Here is a 17096-nt window from a genome sequence, read left to right on the forward strand (position 1 = left end):
ACTGGGCTCCAAAGTGTTTTCCATTTCTGCTGGTTCTTTATTCCTGTCACGGGGTTCGTGACAACTACTTATATAATTTAACCATTTAATGTATATATTATTGTTATTCATAGTTGTTAAAATCTATTGTTATGAATTAGGTTCTACTGCTACAGCAGAGACAATGAATTTCATGACATATGCCGGTGCTATTAAACCTGATTCTGATAATTGGTATGGCAGACCCACCACCGTTCACCTGATCCCAGTTACCGCAGACCGCAATGCGAGACTGAAGCCTTTTCTGTTTATTTGTGTTCCTCAGTTCAGTTAAGTTTTCCTCTGACGTTCTAAAGCAGAAGCTCAGTCTGTCTAATATTTCCACACAATTAAGATGGGGGATCTGTTTATTATCATCACATATTGAGCTACAGTGAAAATCTTGCCTGACATACCATCCACACAGATCAATCCATTACGACAGTACATTGAGCTGATATACGACAAAACAATAACTGTAACAAAGCATTATGGCTGCAGAGAAAGTGCAGTGCAGATAGACATATGGTGTAGGGTCACGTCGAGTTACATTGTGAGGTCGAGTCCATTTTATTGGACTGGAGACCATTCATTTGGCTTATAACTGCAGACAGGAAGCTGTCCTTAAGCCTGGTGGTACGCGCTTTAAGGCCTTTGTATCTCTTCCCCGATGGGGGAGCGGGTTTGCAGCAAGAACATCCGGGTTGTGGGGATCTTTGAGTACACGGCCTGCTTTTCCGATGCAGGGGAAGTGTAGGGAGAGTCCATGGAGGGGAGGCTTGTTTCTCTGATGTTCTCTGTTCTCCAAAGTTCTCTGCAGTTCCTTGCAGTCATGGGCAGAGCAGTAGCCATACGAAGGCGTGAAGTATCAACAAGAAGCTCGGAAACCTCGGCCTTCATCCTGCCTTGTGTAGCTGGATCCTGGACTTCCTGTCAGATCGCCGGCAGGTGGTAAGAGTGGGCTCCCTCATCTCCGTCTCTCTGACCCTCGGCACACATACCCCACAGGGTTGTCTCCTTGGCCCCCTCCTTTACTCTCTGTATTCCCATGACTGTGTCGCCACCCACAGATCCAATCTGCTAATTAAATTCGCTGACGATACTACACTGACTGACCTAATCTCAAATAATAATGAGGCAGCCGACAGAGAAGAAGTCATCACCCCGACACAGTGGTGTCAAGAAAACAACCTCTCCCTCATGGTGACAAAAACAAAGGAGCTGGTTGTGGACTACAGGAGGAATGGAAACAGTGACCAAATTCAACATTTCCAAGTCTGTTATTGATACAAAATACACATTTCAATATTGATCATGACACAACATATTTATAGATTGTTACTGACAGAGAATCGTATAATTTGTGTTCCGTGTGTTATCTGAATGTACTTGCCTGTGATGCTGCCACAAGTCAGTGTTTCTCTGTACCTGTACCTTCCCGTACTTGTGCACTTGGCAATAAATTCAACAGGACCTGAGAAATCTCAGTGAGATTTGATTAGTGATGATCATCTTGGCTGGTCGAATGTAGAGACAGTACACTGTTAAGTGCAAAACCCTGAACAGTGTCGATGAGCAGAGGGATATTGGATCCAAGTTCACAGCTCCCTGAAAGAGACTGGTTAAGAGAGCTATAACGAGAGGTTACATAAACTTGTTTTCTCCAGAGCGGCGCAGGCTGGGGTGAGACTGGATAGACGTTTATAAGATTACAAGAGGAATAGATAAAGCTGACAGACGATATATTTTTCCTGGGGGTTGAAATGTCCAATACACTTAAGGTGAGAGGAGATGTGAGCGGCAAGTGTTACGTGATCACAGGTTTCATTTTGCTGTGGGTGTTACTTTAAGATAGCCTGCAGGAGGTGGGAGTATGACGTCACTACACTGCCTGCTGGAGCTGAGGGAGAGGGAGAGAGGGAGAGAGAGAGGGAGGGGGAGAGAGAGGGAGGGGGAGAGAGAGAGAGGGAGGGGGAGAGAGGGAGGGAGGGAGAGGGGAGAGAGGGAGGGAGGGAGAGGGGGGAGAGGGAGGGGGAGGGAGAGGGGGGAGAGGGAGGGGGAGGGGGAGGGGGAGGGGGGAGGGGGAGGGGGAGGGGAGGGGAGGGGGAGGGGGAGAGAGGGAGGGGGAGAGAGAGAGGGAGGGGAGAGGGGGGGAGGGGGGGAGAGGGGGGAGAGGGGGGAGAGGGAGAGGGGGGGAGAGGGCGGGAGGGGGGAGAGGGGGAGAGGGGGGGAGAGGGGGAGGGAGAGGGAGGGAGAGGGAGAGAGGGAGGGAGGGAGAGGGAGAGAGAGAGGGAGGGAGAGGGAGAGAGGGAGGGGGAGAGGGAGAGGGAGGGAGAGGGAGAGAGAGGAAGGAAGGAAGGAAGGAAGGAAGGAAGGAAAAGACAGTTGGAGGACCAGCGGACTGCAAGCTGCAGTTTGCTAAAGTAATGGGTAAAAGTTTGATACTGGGTGAAGGAGCGGCACGCAGTGCATATTGAATGTGTGACTGTCACCATTTTGATCCAGAAGTGGACTGTTGGAGTTTTCCTGTGGCGACCACTTTCGTTAACACTTGCATGGATTCGGGTGTTGTGTAGCAACCACTTGTTCTAAAGAATATTCCTGTGACTGTCACCTTGTACAATCTCTTCGTGGATTTTGGAATACGATTCGGTGACTGAAAATCTTCTGTGACTTCGTTTTCCCAGCGTGGAACCAGTGAAATTCTTCGTGATAACTTCCTCGTTGTATTTTAATGTGGATTTACAAATTTCCCCATTCCGTGGTTAACTGAAACTTGCCATCTTGAAACTTTTAAGTACTTGTTCCTAAACTTGACAGTGTGGGAGGCGCAAACGCAGAACACTGTTAACTTTTGTTTAGAAGAGTAGTTAGTTTAATTTTCTATATACTAATAAAGATAGTAGTTGACATTAAAACTGAGTTTGTGGTCTATTACTGCTGGTACATAACACAAGTTTGTTTCTTTCCCCAGAGTGGCGGGTAGCTGGAGTCTCTGCCCCCACAGGTCACGTGATCCAGTTCGCCCCTCCCATTTAACCGCAGACGGGCAGCAGCTGCGCGTCTGTTCCCGAGGCCCCGCCCTCCGGATGACGCAACAATCACTCCGCGCATGCTCACAGTCTCCAGATGGACGGTGTTTGCCTTTCCGCTCAGCGCTGAAGTGATTCGTCTGCGGGATCGGCAAAGGATTATCGCCTCCTGGATCGGGGCCCCGGGGTTCGGGATCATTGTCTGCGGGCCCATCGGTGAGTATTGAGACCGATCCCGAGCGGGGAGATCTGATGTTGGCAGTGAGCCCCGAACTCATTTATTTTCTAATTATCTGGGCTCGTCAGAAATGTGTCGACTTCACTTAATCTGCATTGAACGATCCAAACCGGGAGCCCAGGCTATCTATTTCCGCAGAATTGTAATGGGTGTCCCGCCAACTGGTCACGTGAGGCTGCTCACCGCAGATCTGCCCCGCCCTCCGCTTTGTGACGCAAGATCACGTGGTGTGTAAACAAAGTCCCCGGATGGGTTATGATGCTTCCTCCGTGTTGTGTTGGGGGAATCTGATGTTGGCCACTGAGTCCCGTTAACTTCCCCCAAGTCGCCTCGCTTCCTCAGGCTCCTCACATTTGTCCTTTGAGCTTCATGGCTGTTGTGTTTTCTCCCGGACTGGGGAGGGTGAGGAAGGAGAATGACCCAGGTTATGGGGATCTTTGATTTCACTGTCTGTTTTATAGAGGGATTGGGAAGTCTAAAGGGGGGATGGTTTCTGTGATGTGCTGATCTGTATCCAAAGGTCCCTGCCATTCCTCGCAGTCACGGGCAGAGTAGTTACCATGCAAATGCGTGAAGTGTCCGGATCGGAAACTTTCTATGCTGTGTTGATAAAAATTTGGTGAGGATCAAAGTGTATATGGCAAAGTTCTTGTTGTCTGTTCTAACTTTGTCATTTTATACAGTAGTATGTACTATTAATTCAGTATCTGTGTATTGCTGGAGGACCATCAGTGATTGTCCTTGATCCCTTCTCTCACCTGGTTCCACCTGCTCATCCCTGCCCATCTTGTTCAACCTCAGTCCAGTCTCCTAATCCCCACCCCCCTCCCCAGCTTCAGTGATGTACATCAACAATCTGGGTCAACCTCAGTCCACCCTGTATCTCACCACCTCAATGTTATATATCAGCAATCTTTCTTCTGACCCTTGTTTTTATTGTGAAGTGTTCATTTACACCTTTGGCTTAGCTGTGTTATTTCCAGAATCAGTTTTTGTTAGCTGGAATGCCGGAGGGTCATCAGGTACCAGTTCTGTTGTACATTGGTGTGGAGATGCTAGTTACTGAATTGCGACTGGCTGACACACTACAGCATTTTACTGGCAGCAAAGAGTACTGGGAGAGTTGGTGCTTGGGCTATAATCCTGTGATCTACATTCCGGGCATGTGGAACTGTTGGTGTTTTGGTTTTGACTTTGGTTAGTGCTTCTACAGATGGGGCTGGATGGTCATCCTTATGCAGTGAAGCAGAAATTTCGAGCAGCTGGACATTGGTTTTGGGGAAATCCTGGATTGCACTACCCAGTGTGAGATGTGGGGGAATGATGTGTGAGACTCTCAGGGTCGGTGAGTGGCAGATTCAGCTGTGTGACTCTGTGAGGTTGGGTCCTGGGATTTCACAGTTTCTGATCCAGGTAAAATGGACCCGGAAATTGAGCTGCTTGGGCTCATGAGGTGTTGAGCGAGTACTGCTGGTCTGGGATCAGATGTTTGTCTCTGGAGTTCCTTTGGAAGCAATGATTGCTAATCTGAGGAGGCGATGAGTTCCGTGCTTACAACAGTAGAAATAGACCCGTGAGTTCAGTGTTCAAACTGTGTTTGGAAATACCACCCCCCCCCCCTCCCCGTCACCTGTCTGTCACTCGGTGGAAATCAGACAGAATCTGAAGTTGCTGGAGATTTGCACTAAAAACTGAAAATGTTTGAAGTCATTCTGATGAAACATTATTAACCTGAATTGTAAAGTTTGTTCCTCTCCCCACAACTGTTCCTCACCTGCTGTGTGTTTCTGGTAATTCCAGTTTCTTTCTATTACATTCACCCTGGAATGGTTTATATTTCCTGAAATGGACCTGTTCTAACCTGGGAATGGAAATGGCTTGTTCTGTGATTGTAGAACAGTAAAGAAAGCACAACATTTCCCTGTAAATTATCCTGGTACCAAATTGTCCATTATTCCTGGAAATGTGTTTGCACAGTTTTTGCAAACGAGGTTTACAAGAATAATCTCAGCAATGATCAGCTTTATGTATGAGGAGCATTAGATGGTTCTGTACCTGTGCTCAATGGAGTTCAGAGGGACGGTGGGGGTGGTGGAGGGATGTATGGTTAAGTAAACCTATCGAATGCTGAAAAGCCTGGATACAGTGAACATGGAGAGGACGTTTCCATTAGACGGAGAGTCTGTGATCTGACAGCACAGTCTCAGAAAAGATACTTCCCTTTAAAACTGAGATGAGAATTATTTTTTGGCCAAAATATGTCTGATTTGTGGAATTTGTTGCCGCAGAGGTTGGTTGAGGCTGCCATTTGGGTATATTTATGACAGGGATTAATATATCCATGATTGCTAAGTAGCTTCAGGGTTACAGGAGGAAGGCAGGAATATGCTGTTGGAATAAAAAGGCATGAATATGCTGTTGAGTGGTGGGGCAGACCAGATGGATCGAATCACCTAATTCTGTTCCTGTGTCTTATGTCTTGCCATGACTGACTGATGGCTCCTTATTATCCCATATCGTTTTGTGATGTGCGAGGGACAATAAAAGATTGTTCACTGAGATCATTATATTTACCTTCAATGTTTAAATTTCAGTAAGTTTTTTTTTCTTAGTAACATGAAGCAGAAATGTTTGGTTCTCCTTTTTACTGTTAATGTGCTTCATTATCTTTCATGTTAAAGTTGGACCTGTGGTGAGAGATTTATTGGAAGAAAATCCCCAGCTGGAAGCAAACCACGACTGAAGACGAGGGAACAGCAACAAGTGAACCAGCCTGAGGACTGAGAGCACCAACTGGAGAGAATCCATCTGACTCGGAGATTCCAGTGTTTCAGTCAGGAGAAAGTTTGGTGAGTCTCATTTACTCAAACACTGGTCCTTTAGGCATTACATAACTGTATAAAGGAAGGTAGGAATCAGTTGGAGTGAGACTGAGTGTTCCCAGAAGAACTAGTTGTGCCTCTGTCAGACCCAGCTGCAATCACTCCAGATCTGGAAATGTGCTTCCAGCAGCCCAGCCCTTTAAACCACTCCCATTCTGTGGAAGTCGTAAGCGGATAAAGTCACTCAGAGGCTGTATAAATACAAACTCTTTATTCCACGCACCTGGGGCTTACTCAGTTTGTCGCTCAAACAGCAACAGTCTATAACTGTTCCCACCCAATCCACTAACTGACTAACAGTTTCCCTTACAGCATCGATATATCCGTCCACATACCCCCACACAAGACAGGCTGGGGCCAAAGTTATTTACTACATGACAGCCCCTAAAGACAAATTACAAAATAATCATCATGGCTTAAACACAGAGAACAGACTGAAGCTGTCCTATCTCTATGCATGAGTGCACAGGGAGATGAGCATCCTGAAACCCCAGCTAGCGACCCTCAAGAAGAAATATGGCTCAGCATGGCTCAGCACATCTGTTGATCATCAGCAGTTTCTTTCAGAAAAACAGGCTGCTGTTGTTTAACGAAGTGTTAACCCTTTTACATACTTTATCATTCCCTCCTTTTCATCATTACATGATCAACAAAGCAGTAATTTTTTTTTACAGAGAACACAACCAAGTGCAGCATTGACTTATCAGTGGGTAAAAACAGCAGACATCAGTAATGATAACAATGATATGTACAACTATTAGGGCATAATGCAATATCTCGCCCCACATATTACCGAACAGACCTTCGAAGACCACCATTTCAACCCTTTGGTGAACCCGTGTAAATCCCGCCCTACTTTCTTGATGCTGTCAATCTCCTTGACAGTGTGCTCGGAGAGGGATGTAATGTTAGTAGAGTCATCAGGGATATAGGTGCAGCATCCTGTGTCAATAATAGCACAGGTTCCCCCTTTGTCAGCCAGGATAAAACCTAAAGCCACAGGATTCTGTGGGATTGTTTGCTGGATTGCAATCATTTCAGTGGATATTTCTGTTACTTGGGCCTATGTTTCTGTCAGGGCCCACGCAGTATTGTGGCCAGCTCCTCAAGTGCTGTAGCCAAACTGATTGTCTCTCGTGAATTCCTGGCTACTCCATAGGAGAGAAAGGTGATCATCCAAAATCACTCAGTCTCAGTTATTCCTCTCCGCTGCTGGGCATCTGCAAGTATGGCCAGAATGCATGTTTCCCAGTATAGGAAGTTCTGTTTGGTGGGGGCCTAAGATACCATCCCTCAAAACACTGACAGCCACAGTCATCTCTGACTCGACCACAGTTCCTCACCTCACTTCCCCGGGTGTTATTTGAGAAAGCCCAGGCTGAGAGTTCCTCACTCTGGTTGAGCAGGATTACTGACATTGGAATCATAGTTTTACCATGCTGGGGAATTTCGGCACAAACCCGGCAGGCCCCTTGTTGTACCTGTTTGGCAAAGGTGTGACAGAGAGACAGAAAGGTGTTAAGATGGGGGCTCTGGTGAGAAAATCCTTCATTACCCGCTACAGGCCTGCTACTTAGGTTGTGTGAGAGTGCAGAGGAAGTTGATCGAACCCAGAGGAGATCAAAATTCTTATCGACAGTTAGTTGTTAAAATGAATACCTCTTGTTACGTGGTCAGCAACAATGAATATATAATTGAATCTGGTTTTTATAAACAATCATAAACGTTTATTAAACTCTGCTCAACAAATGTGAAAAGTAAACAAACAACTAACTTCACCAGAAGTTAACTGCTAAACTCTGGAACAGTTCTTAAAGTGCTAAATTCAAACACAGTCTTAAAGTGGTAAATTTTAAAAGTCCAAGCGTTTGATACAGTCAGTATGGAGAGACTTCCCCGAACCCTGTTTTCCTCAAAGACGTGGTGTTACTGATGATCCCAGCCGAGATGCCTTGTCCACAGGATTCAGGACGGAGGAAATAAAACAGCTGAAAGGAACTGACCTTTTCCTGGAGTGTGAACACTGCACAAACCTTCCTAATCTTGTAGGGGGTATCTCAGATGCAGGTCACTATTCTCGAACGAAGATTCATTAAGGTCGATCCTTTATATAACTGCCAAACAACACCAACTTTACTCGATCCTTTGGGTTCCCGGACTTGAGTTACACCCAAGGTGCAGGACACAGGAGAGAGTCAGGAAGCGGAATGAGGTTAAATAGCCATCGCAGAGTACTCTTGTTACTATCCCACACAATAACAGGTACACCACTTTAGAAACTGTTGGGGAGATTACCTGGCAGAGGAAAGTCAAAGCAGTGATAAGGGATTCGTTAGTTAGGGGAACAGAACAAGAGGGGACTAATATCCTAGTGGTAAGGCTTGCTAGTGCTAGTGTGGGGGTGGTTAAAATAGTTGTAGGGGGAATGGGAGCCAGAATGACAGAACAGATAGCGGAGAGGGTGAACTGAATTGAATTGACTTTGTTACATACATCCTTCCTATACATGAGTAGAAATCTTTACGTTACATCTCTGTCTAAATGTGCAATGTGTAATTTAGAGTAATTTATAATAAATAGTTTGTGCATAGGACAGTCAATATAACACAGAAATGCAGTTGTATCAGCATGAATTAATCACTCTGATGGCCTGGTAGAAGATGGTGTCCCAGAGCCTGTTGGTCCTTTTGCTGTGTTACCATTTCCTGGATGGTAGCAGCAGGAACAATTTGTGGTTCTGGTGAAATTGGGTCCCCAATATCCTTTGGGCCCTTTTTACACACCTGTCTCTGTAAATGTCTTGAATAGTGGGAAGTTCACATCTACAGATGATCTGGGCTGTCCGCACCACTCTCTGCAGGTTCTTGCAATTAATGGAAGTACAGTTCCCATACCAGGCAGTAATGCAGCCAGTCAGGATGCTCTCAATTGTGTCCCTGGAGAAAGTTCTTAGGATTTAGGGCCCCATCCCAAACTTCTTCAACTGTCTGAGGTGAAAGAGGTGCTGTTGTGCTCTTTTCACAACACAGCCGGTATGTACAGACCATGTGAGATCCTTGGTGATGTTTATGCTGAGGAACCTAAAGCTTTTCACCCTCTCAAACCCAGATCCCTTGATGTTAATAGGGGTTAGCCTGTCTCCATTCCTCCTGTTGTCCACAATCAGCTCCTTTGTGTTTGTGACAATGAGGGAGAGTTTGTTTTCTTCACACCAGTCAAATGTTGTTCAGACCTGGTTGCACCCAACAGTCTGAGGGATTTAGAGGAACAAATTTGTAGAGAGATCACCGACCATGCCAAGAAACAAAGGTTGTTCCTGTACGTGATTTTAACTTTCCATATATTGACTGGGACTCCCACACTATAAAAGCAAAAGATGGGATAGAGTTTGTCAAATGTGCCCTTAATCAGTACGTAGAATTCGCGACATAGAAGTGCGCAATCAGCTGTTAGGAAATGATCCAGTGCTGGTGACAGACATTAGTGATCATCATGCCATGATATTCAAATTAAATATGGAAAAAGAGAGGACTGGACCATGGGCTGAGATTCTAAATTGGAGAAAGGTCAATTTTGATGGTATCAGAAAGGACCTGACAAGTGTCGTTTCGGACAGGCTGTTTTCTGGCAAAGGAGTACTTGGTAAGTGGGAGGCCTTCAGAAGTAGAATTTTGAGGGTGTAGAGTTTGTATGTGCCTGCCGAAATAAAAGTTGAAAGGTAACTGGTGCAGGGAAACTTGGTTTTCAAGACGTATTGAGGCCCGGGATATTTTGTTCCTCCAAATGCCTCAGACTGTTGGGTGCTCCCAAGACTCATTAATGGCAACAGTATCATAATTCCATGCCCTCAGCTCATCTGACTTTGTTTTTAGTCATCTTCGTTGGTTTCTAAAATCTTCCCAATAGATTTTACTCTTGTTTGCCCTCTCTTTGGCTTTTATGTTGGCTTTGGCTTCTCATTTCAGCCACGGTTGTGTCCGCCTGCCTTTCCAATGCTTCCACTTCTTTCGGATGTATCGATCACTCAGCTCCCGAATTGCTCCCAGAAACTCCAGCCATTGCTGCTCCATTGTCACTCCTACCTTTTCCCTCCAAAACAAGTTTGGCCAGCTTCTCTGTCATGGAAACATGGAGAAGTTCAGTACAGAAACAGGCTATCTGGCCCATCTAGTCAATGCCAGAAAAACATTTAAGCTGTCTAATGCAATTACCTGCACCAGGACCATCACCCTCCATACCCCTACCATCCAGTCTTCCATCCAAACTTCTTTTAAATGGTGAAACCGTGCTTATATTCACCACTTGTGCTGACAGCTCATTCCACATTCTCACGACCATTTCAGTAAAGAGCTTTTCCAAATGTTCCCATTAAATTTTCACCTTCCTCACTTACCCATGACCTCTGGTCGTCATCCCACCCAACCTCAGTGGAAAAGGCTGTTTGCATTTACCCTATCTATACCCGCATAATTTTCTACTCCTCTAACAAATCCTCAAAGCAATGTATAATTTCCTTGTTTATGTTCAGAGCCTTTTTTAGGTGTATAAGATGATGAGGGGCATTGATCGTGTGGATTGCAGAGCTGCTTTCCCAGGGCTAAAATGGCTAACATGGGGAGGGGGGGCATAATTTTAAGGTGCTTGGAAATAGATACCGAGGGGTGTCAGGGGTAAGTTTTTTTTAACACAGAGAGTGGTGGGTGTGTAGAATGCACTGCCGGTTATTTGTGTGAGAGTGTTTCAGTTACTGTGGGGCCAGGAAACCCATGCAGCTCAGTTGGAACAGGGAATAATACCAATGGAGAGAGTCAGACTGAGCCAGGTCACAGATTGGAGATGGCAGAAATGCCCCATTCTTATAGAGACAGGAAAAGCATCAGAGGGTTTGATGGTCATTCCAGATACCAGCACTGTGCCCATTTAGAAGATGATTTCTCTCTCCAAATTGGGTTGAACTTCACTGTAACAGTGTGATAGCAGAGTCACACCTTGACAACTCAAGTGATCTCATCTGAAATGTTGTCCGACACCCATTGATGGATTTTGTAAATCTTTTTACAGGTTAAAAATGACAAAGAGTTTGTCTGCGGGAATCTCGAACACAACACGCCATTTTTGCTGTCTCTGTCCAGATATTTAAGAAGTGGAGCAAGGGATTCACTCGATCATCTGACCGACTGGCACGTCTGTCATTTTACACGGGGGGGGGAGCCCATTCATCTGCTCAGACAGTGGGAATGGATTCAGTTGGTCATTTCAACTGAAGGTACATCAGCAAGTTCACACTGGGACAAGGCCATTCACCTGTTTTGTGTGTGAGAAGGGACTCAGTTGGTCATCCCACCTGTGGACACACCAGTCAGTTCACACTGGGCAGAGGCTGGTCATCTGCTGAATTTGTGTGGAAGGATTCACTTGGTCATCTGACCAAATGCCTCAGCAGCGAATTCACACCGGGGAGCGGCCGTTCACCTGCTTTGACTGTGGGAAGAGATGCACTTGCTCATCCCAACTTAAGGTACATCAGCGAGTTCACACTGGGGAGAGACCATTCACCTGCTCAGACTGTGGGAAGGGATTCAGTCAGTCATTTCACCTCAGAAGGCACCAGTCAGTTCACACAGGGGAGAGGCCGTTCACCTGCTCAGACTGCGGGAAGGGATTCGCTTCGTCATCTAACCTGAAGGTTCATCAGCGAGTTCACACTAGCAAGAGGCCATTCACCTGCTCAGACTGTGGGAAGGGATTCACTCAATCATCCAACCTACTGGCACACAAGTCACTTCACACTGGGGAGAGTCCGTTCACCTGCTCAGACTGTGGGAAGGGATTCAATTGCTCTTCTAAGCTGAAGGTACATCAGCGAGTTCACACCAGAGAGAGGCCATTCACCTGCTCAGAATGCGGAAAGGGATTCACTCAGTTAGGCAACCTACTAGGACACAAGTCAGTTCACTCTGGAGAGAGGCCATTCACCTGCTCAGACTGTGGGAAGAGATTCACTCAGTCATCTAAACTGAAGGTCCATCAGAGAGTTCACACTGGCGAGAGGCCATTCACCTGCTCAGAATGCGGGAAGGGATTCACTCAGTTAGGCAACCTCCTAGGACACAAGTCAGTTCACACTGGAGAGAGGCCATTCACCTGCTCAGACTGCGGGAAGGGATTCACTCGGCCATCCGAACTGAAGATGCATCAGCGAGTTCACACTGGGGAGAAGCCGTTCACCTGCTCAGACTGCGGGAAGGGATTCACTTGCTCATCTAACCTGAAGGTACATCAGCGAGTTCACACTGGCAAGAAGCCATACACCTGCTCAGACTGCGGGAAGGGATTCACTCGGTCATCCGAACTGAAGATGCATCAGCGAGTTCACACTGGGGAAAAGCCGTTCACTTGCTCAGACTGTGGGAAGGGATTCACTTCGTCATCTAACCTGAATGTACATCAGCGAGTTCACACTGGCAAGAGGCCATTCACCTGCTCAGACTGTGGGAAGGGATTCACTTGCTCATCCCAACTGAAGGTACATCAGCGAGTTCACACTGGGGAGCGGCCGTTCACCTGCTCAGACTGTGGGAAGGGATTCACTCGGTCATCTAACCTGAAAGTACATCAGCGAGTTCACACTGAGGAGAAGCCATTCACCTGTTCAGACTGTGGGAAGGGATTCACTTTGTCATCTCAGCTACTGAGACACCAGTTGGTTCACACTGGGGAGAGGCCATTCACTTGCTCGGACTGTGGGAAGGGATTCATTTGTTCATCTAGACTGAAGGTGCATCAGAGAGTTCACACTGGAGAGAGGCCGTTCACCTGCTCAGACTGTGGGAAGGGATTTGCTCGGTCATGTCAACTGAAGGCACATCAGAGAGTTCACACTGGAGAGAGGCCGTTCATCTGCTCAGAATGTGCCAAGGGATTCAGTCAGGCAGCTCACCTACTGAGACATCAGTCAGTTCACACTGCAGAGAGGACATTCACCTGCTCAGACTGTGGGATAGGATTCAGTAAATCATCTAAACTGAAGGTACATCAGCGAGTTCACACTGGGGAGAAGCTGTTCACCTGCTCAGACTGTGGGAAAGGATTCACTCGGTCATCTCAACTACAGAGTCACCAGCAAGTTCATACTGGGTAGAGGCCGATCACCTGCTCAGACTTTGTGAAGAGATTCTCTCAGCCAAATCAATCACATTTGCATCACTGAATTCACGCTGGGGAGAGGCCGTTCACCTGCTGCAAAGCTGGGAAGGGATTCATTCAGTTACCCATCTGTATGACACATTACCGGGTTCACACTGGGGAGATGTCATTCATCTGCTGTGTATGTAGGAAGCAATTCACTCAGTCATCCAACCTTATAGTCATAGTCATACTTTATTGATCCTGAGGGAAATTGGTTTTCTTTACAGTTGCACCATAAATAATTAAATAGTAATATGTAAATTATGCCACGAAATAAGTCCAGGACCAGCCTATTGGCTCAGGGTGTCTGACCCTCTAAGGGAGGAGTTGTAAAGTTTGATGGCCACAGGCAGGAATGACTTCCTATGACGCTCAGTGTTGCATCTCGGTGGAATGAGTGTAACTCTCGCTTCGGCTAGCAGCTTAATATAGGGGGTGATAGCCCCCCAGCCCTGCCAAACTTATGAAATCTCTTTTGGGTGCATGCTGCATGGTGTGTCCCCTGTTACAAACCAGTACCCTGCAATAACAAGCAGTACCCAATATGTGATTAAATGATTGAGTTTTATAATTCTTACTTTGACTATTTGGTTCGTGAAGTAAACAAAAGAAAAAAGGGCCCACTCTCTCCATTCATGTCTTCTCATCTCTCCCAAGCAAAAGACCATGAAAATCTCTCTTCCAGACTCACAACAAAAAACATTTCTGCCATTGGATAGCCCCGCACTCCAAAACCCTGTTATCTCTAGTCGTACCCTAAACATTGCTGCTACAGCGAAACCATTACCTTAGCAGTGAAACATTGCAGAGAGGCCATTACATTAGCAGTGAAACCTTACAGCGTGTTACACTTGTGACACACTACCGGGTTCACACTGGGGAGAAAGTTTCAATAAGCTGCATGCTGGATATTTGTCCATCACCGTTGCTGATGCTATTTCGAGAGTGACTGTCGGTGCTGAACTCTGCAATTATTGCTGCTGCTCACCACACCCAGTTCTGCACCCTGGTCACTGGGCATGGGAGGAGTTTCTTCTGCTGCATATTCACCTTTAGTGGGACTGGAGTTTAATATTCTGGATCTGAGACAAGTAAATCAGTTCTATTTTAAACTCTGTCTCCAGTACTTAGTGAATTTATAACACACCTAGTGTGCAGTAGAGAGTCAACTCAGGCCGGCTGGACCCTGCCAGTGATTCTGTTCCACGACAGTCCTTTTAAATCCTGCCCTGTTGTTCATCTCTCGCTCTCCCTGTGGTGATGGGTTCCAAACAGTCACCACTCTGTGGGTGAAGAGGTTTCCCTTGAATTCTCTGCAGACTGAACAAGTTGAGCTGACTGCAGTTTTGTCTGACACGTTCTTTGCCCCTGAAATCTCTGGGCTGAGGAAGAATGACATTGGGAGGTAACCTCGTTATTCAGGGCTCATTTCCACATTATGGGTCATTTTCCCTGCTTCTAAAGGGTTGTTAGAAAACACTACTATCCTCTAAAGACTGAAAGCAGAATGGGAAACCACCAGTTGGATGTTCAACGGAACAGGGTCAGAAACCAGAGGCGGGTCTGCACAGGGCAGAGTCTGGGGGTCTGGACGATGATCGGGGTAAGAACGTATGATGAGAAGGGAATCAGCAGCGGGGCGTGGCAACGAATGACAGAGTAGCAACATTTGGAAGCTGATTAACAGAGAAAATAGTTCGATTGTTGGACTGATGATACAAGCAATACCTGTGGTGAGGTGCTCTGCTAGTCGTGGAACAGGTGTGTGTTGGGAATGGGTATATCTATTGAGGGAGTTGTTCCTGCTTGTTTATCCTGTAATATTATATCCAGATGGTTATTTTAGATTATCCTATCTGTAATAATGTATTGATTATCATATAAATTGTAAGATTCTGTCCCGAACTGGATCAGGCTTGAATTTATGGTGCCTTTATGGAAGTTACCATGGTCATTCATGAGTTTGTATTTTAAAGCAAGATTTTGTTGAATGATATTTGCCACTTGATTGTACCTGCATAAGTAATCAAATTGAGTTCAACTGCTGCAGGATCCTGGAATGTGTTGGATTGTGTCTGGTTTCTGTTGGCATTTTCTGCATTTATTTCCTTGTTTGCTTGTATTGTATGTAGTTTGATTTTTTTTTTCTTTTTGTTAACCACCTTGTCCTATATTTGTGCAAGGACCCCCTCTGTTTCTGGGAAGAGTTCTCCAACTCTCAGTCAGGTGCTCGATGCTTCCCTGTCACCATCTCGTCTGCTCAGATCATTGGGATGTCCCCCATGGAGGGTCATACTCATTCAGCTGGTTAATGTTTTCTTCCATAGTGATGATTCATTTCTCTGAGTTGGTCTCTCATTAAAATTTTCTGGTCTGAATTTCTTATCACGATTGCATATACACACATGGAGCGTTGAATCCTGTTCATTTTTGATGGAAATATATATTTAGAAGTTTTATCTGACTGTTGTGTGATTTTTTTTTTCACTTGTTATTCCTCTTTCTCCTCCTGTCCAAGGGAGCGTTAGTCTCAGTGGGTTTGAGTGTGAATAGTCTTTTCTTTTTTTTTATCATAATTTTGTTTAGAAGTTTTTACAATGCAACAAAAAATCAGAAAAAAAGAGGTCTATACAGTATGAAACAAATGTATCAAATGTACAGTTCATAACAGTTAAGGAAAAGCACCCATAGTAAAATCATATAAAGATAGTTACGACCCCACCCACCCACTATCCAACTCCAAGCCAACCTTACAATATATTGAAAAGGTAATCAGAACTTTTATCACCTCAGAGCTGTGTGTTTGTATAATTAAGTTATATTGCCTACTATCAGAGCTATAATATGTTACACATCAAATAAAAATGTAAATCTTAACCAAAAGAAGGTGGAAGTGAGGGATTAAAATGCAATCTTACCCATGACCTCTGGTTATAGTCCCACCCAACCTCAGTGGAAAAAGCCTGCTTGCATTTACCCTCATAATTGTGTGTACTTCGAACAAATCCTCAAAGCAATGTATAATTTCCTTGTTTATGTTCAGAGCCGTTTTTACTTGTACAAGATGAGGGGCATTGATCGTGTGGATAGCCAGAGACTTTTTTCCCAGGGCTGAAATGGCTAACACGAGGGGGCACAATTTTAAGGTGCTTGAAAATGTGTACCAAGGGGATGTCAGGGGTAAGTTTTTCACACAGAGAATGGTGCGTAAGTGGAATGCGCTGCCAGCAATGGTGGTAGAGGCGGATACAATGGATCTTTTAAGAGACTCTTCGATAGGTACATGGAGCTCAGGAAAACAGAGGGCTATGCGTTAGGGAAATTCTAGGCAGGTTCCAGAGTAGGTTACATGGTCGGCACAACTTTGTGGCCTGAAGGCTCTGTAATATGTTGTAGATTTCTATGTTCTATGTTAAACAGCGAAACAAGATTGGCTGTTCTCCAATCCTCTGGTACCTCCTCTTGTCACCAAGGATGATTTAATTATCTCTGCTTGGGGCCCTGACAATTTCTACACTTACCTCCCTTGTCATTCCCTGGAGATTTATCCACACTAATCTGCCTCAGGATAGTGAACATCCCCTCTTCTTTAATCTGTACAGGGTCCACGATGTTAATGCCACTTTCCCACACTTCGATAGACTCTGTGCCCATCTCCTGAGTAAATAGAGATGATCTTCCCCATCTGCTTTGGTTCCAAACATGGATTACCACTCTGGTCTTTCAGAGGACTAACAT

The 17096-nt window shown here is 45.6% G+C and overlaps 1 protein-coding gene across 1 annotated transcript in view; it reads left to right on the forward strand.

Moving 5' to 3' along the window:
• LOC140208036 (uncharacterized) overlaps positions 1-15815 on the forward strand; it is an 81171-nt gene extending 65356 nt beyond the window's left edge. The window contains 3 exon segments of the mRNA XM_072276565.1: positions 3064-3266; positions 3357-3457; positions 11575-15815. Coding sequence (XP_072132666.1) covers positions 3064-3266; positions 3357-3457; positions 11575-13311 — 2041 coding nt within the window. The 3' untranslated portion in view covers positions 13312-15815.
• Positions 15816-17096: the final 1281 nt, after the last annotated feature.

This window comes from Mobula birostris, chromosome 13 (assembly GCF_030028105.1).
Source record: "Mobula birostris isolate sMobBir1 chromosome 13, sMobBir1.hap1, whole genome shotgun sequence".
NCBI classification, from domain to species: domain Eukaryota; kingdom Metazoa; phylum Chordata; class Chondrichthyes; order Myliobatiformes; family Myliobatidae; genus Mobula; species Mobula birostris.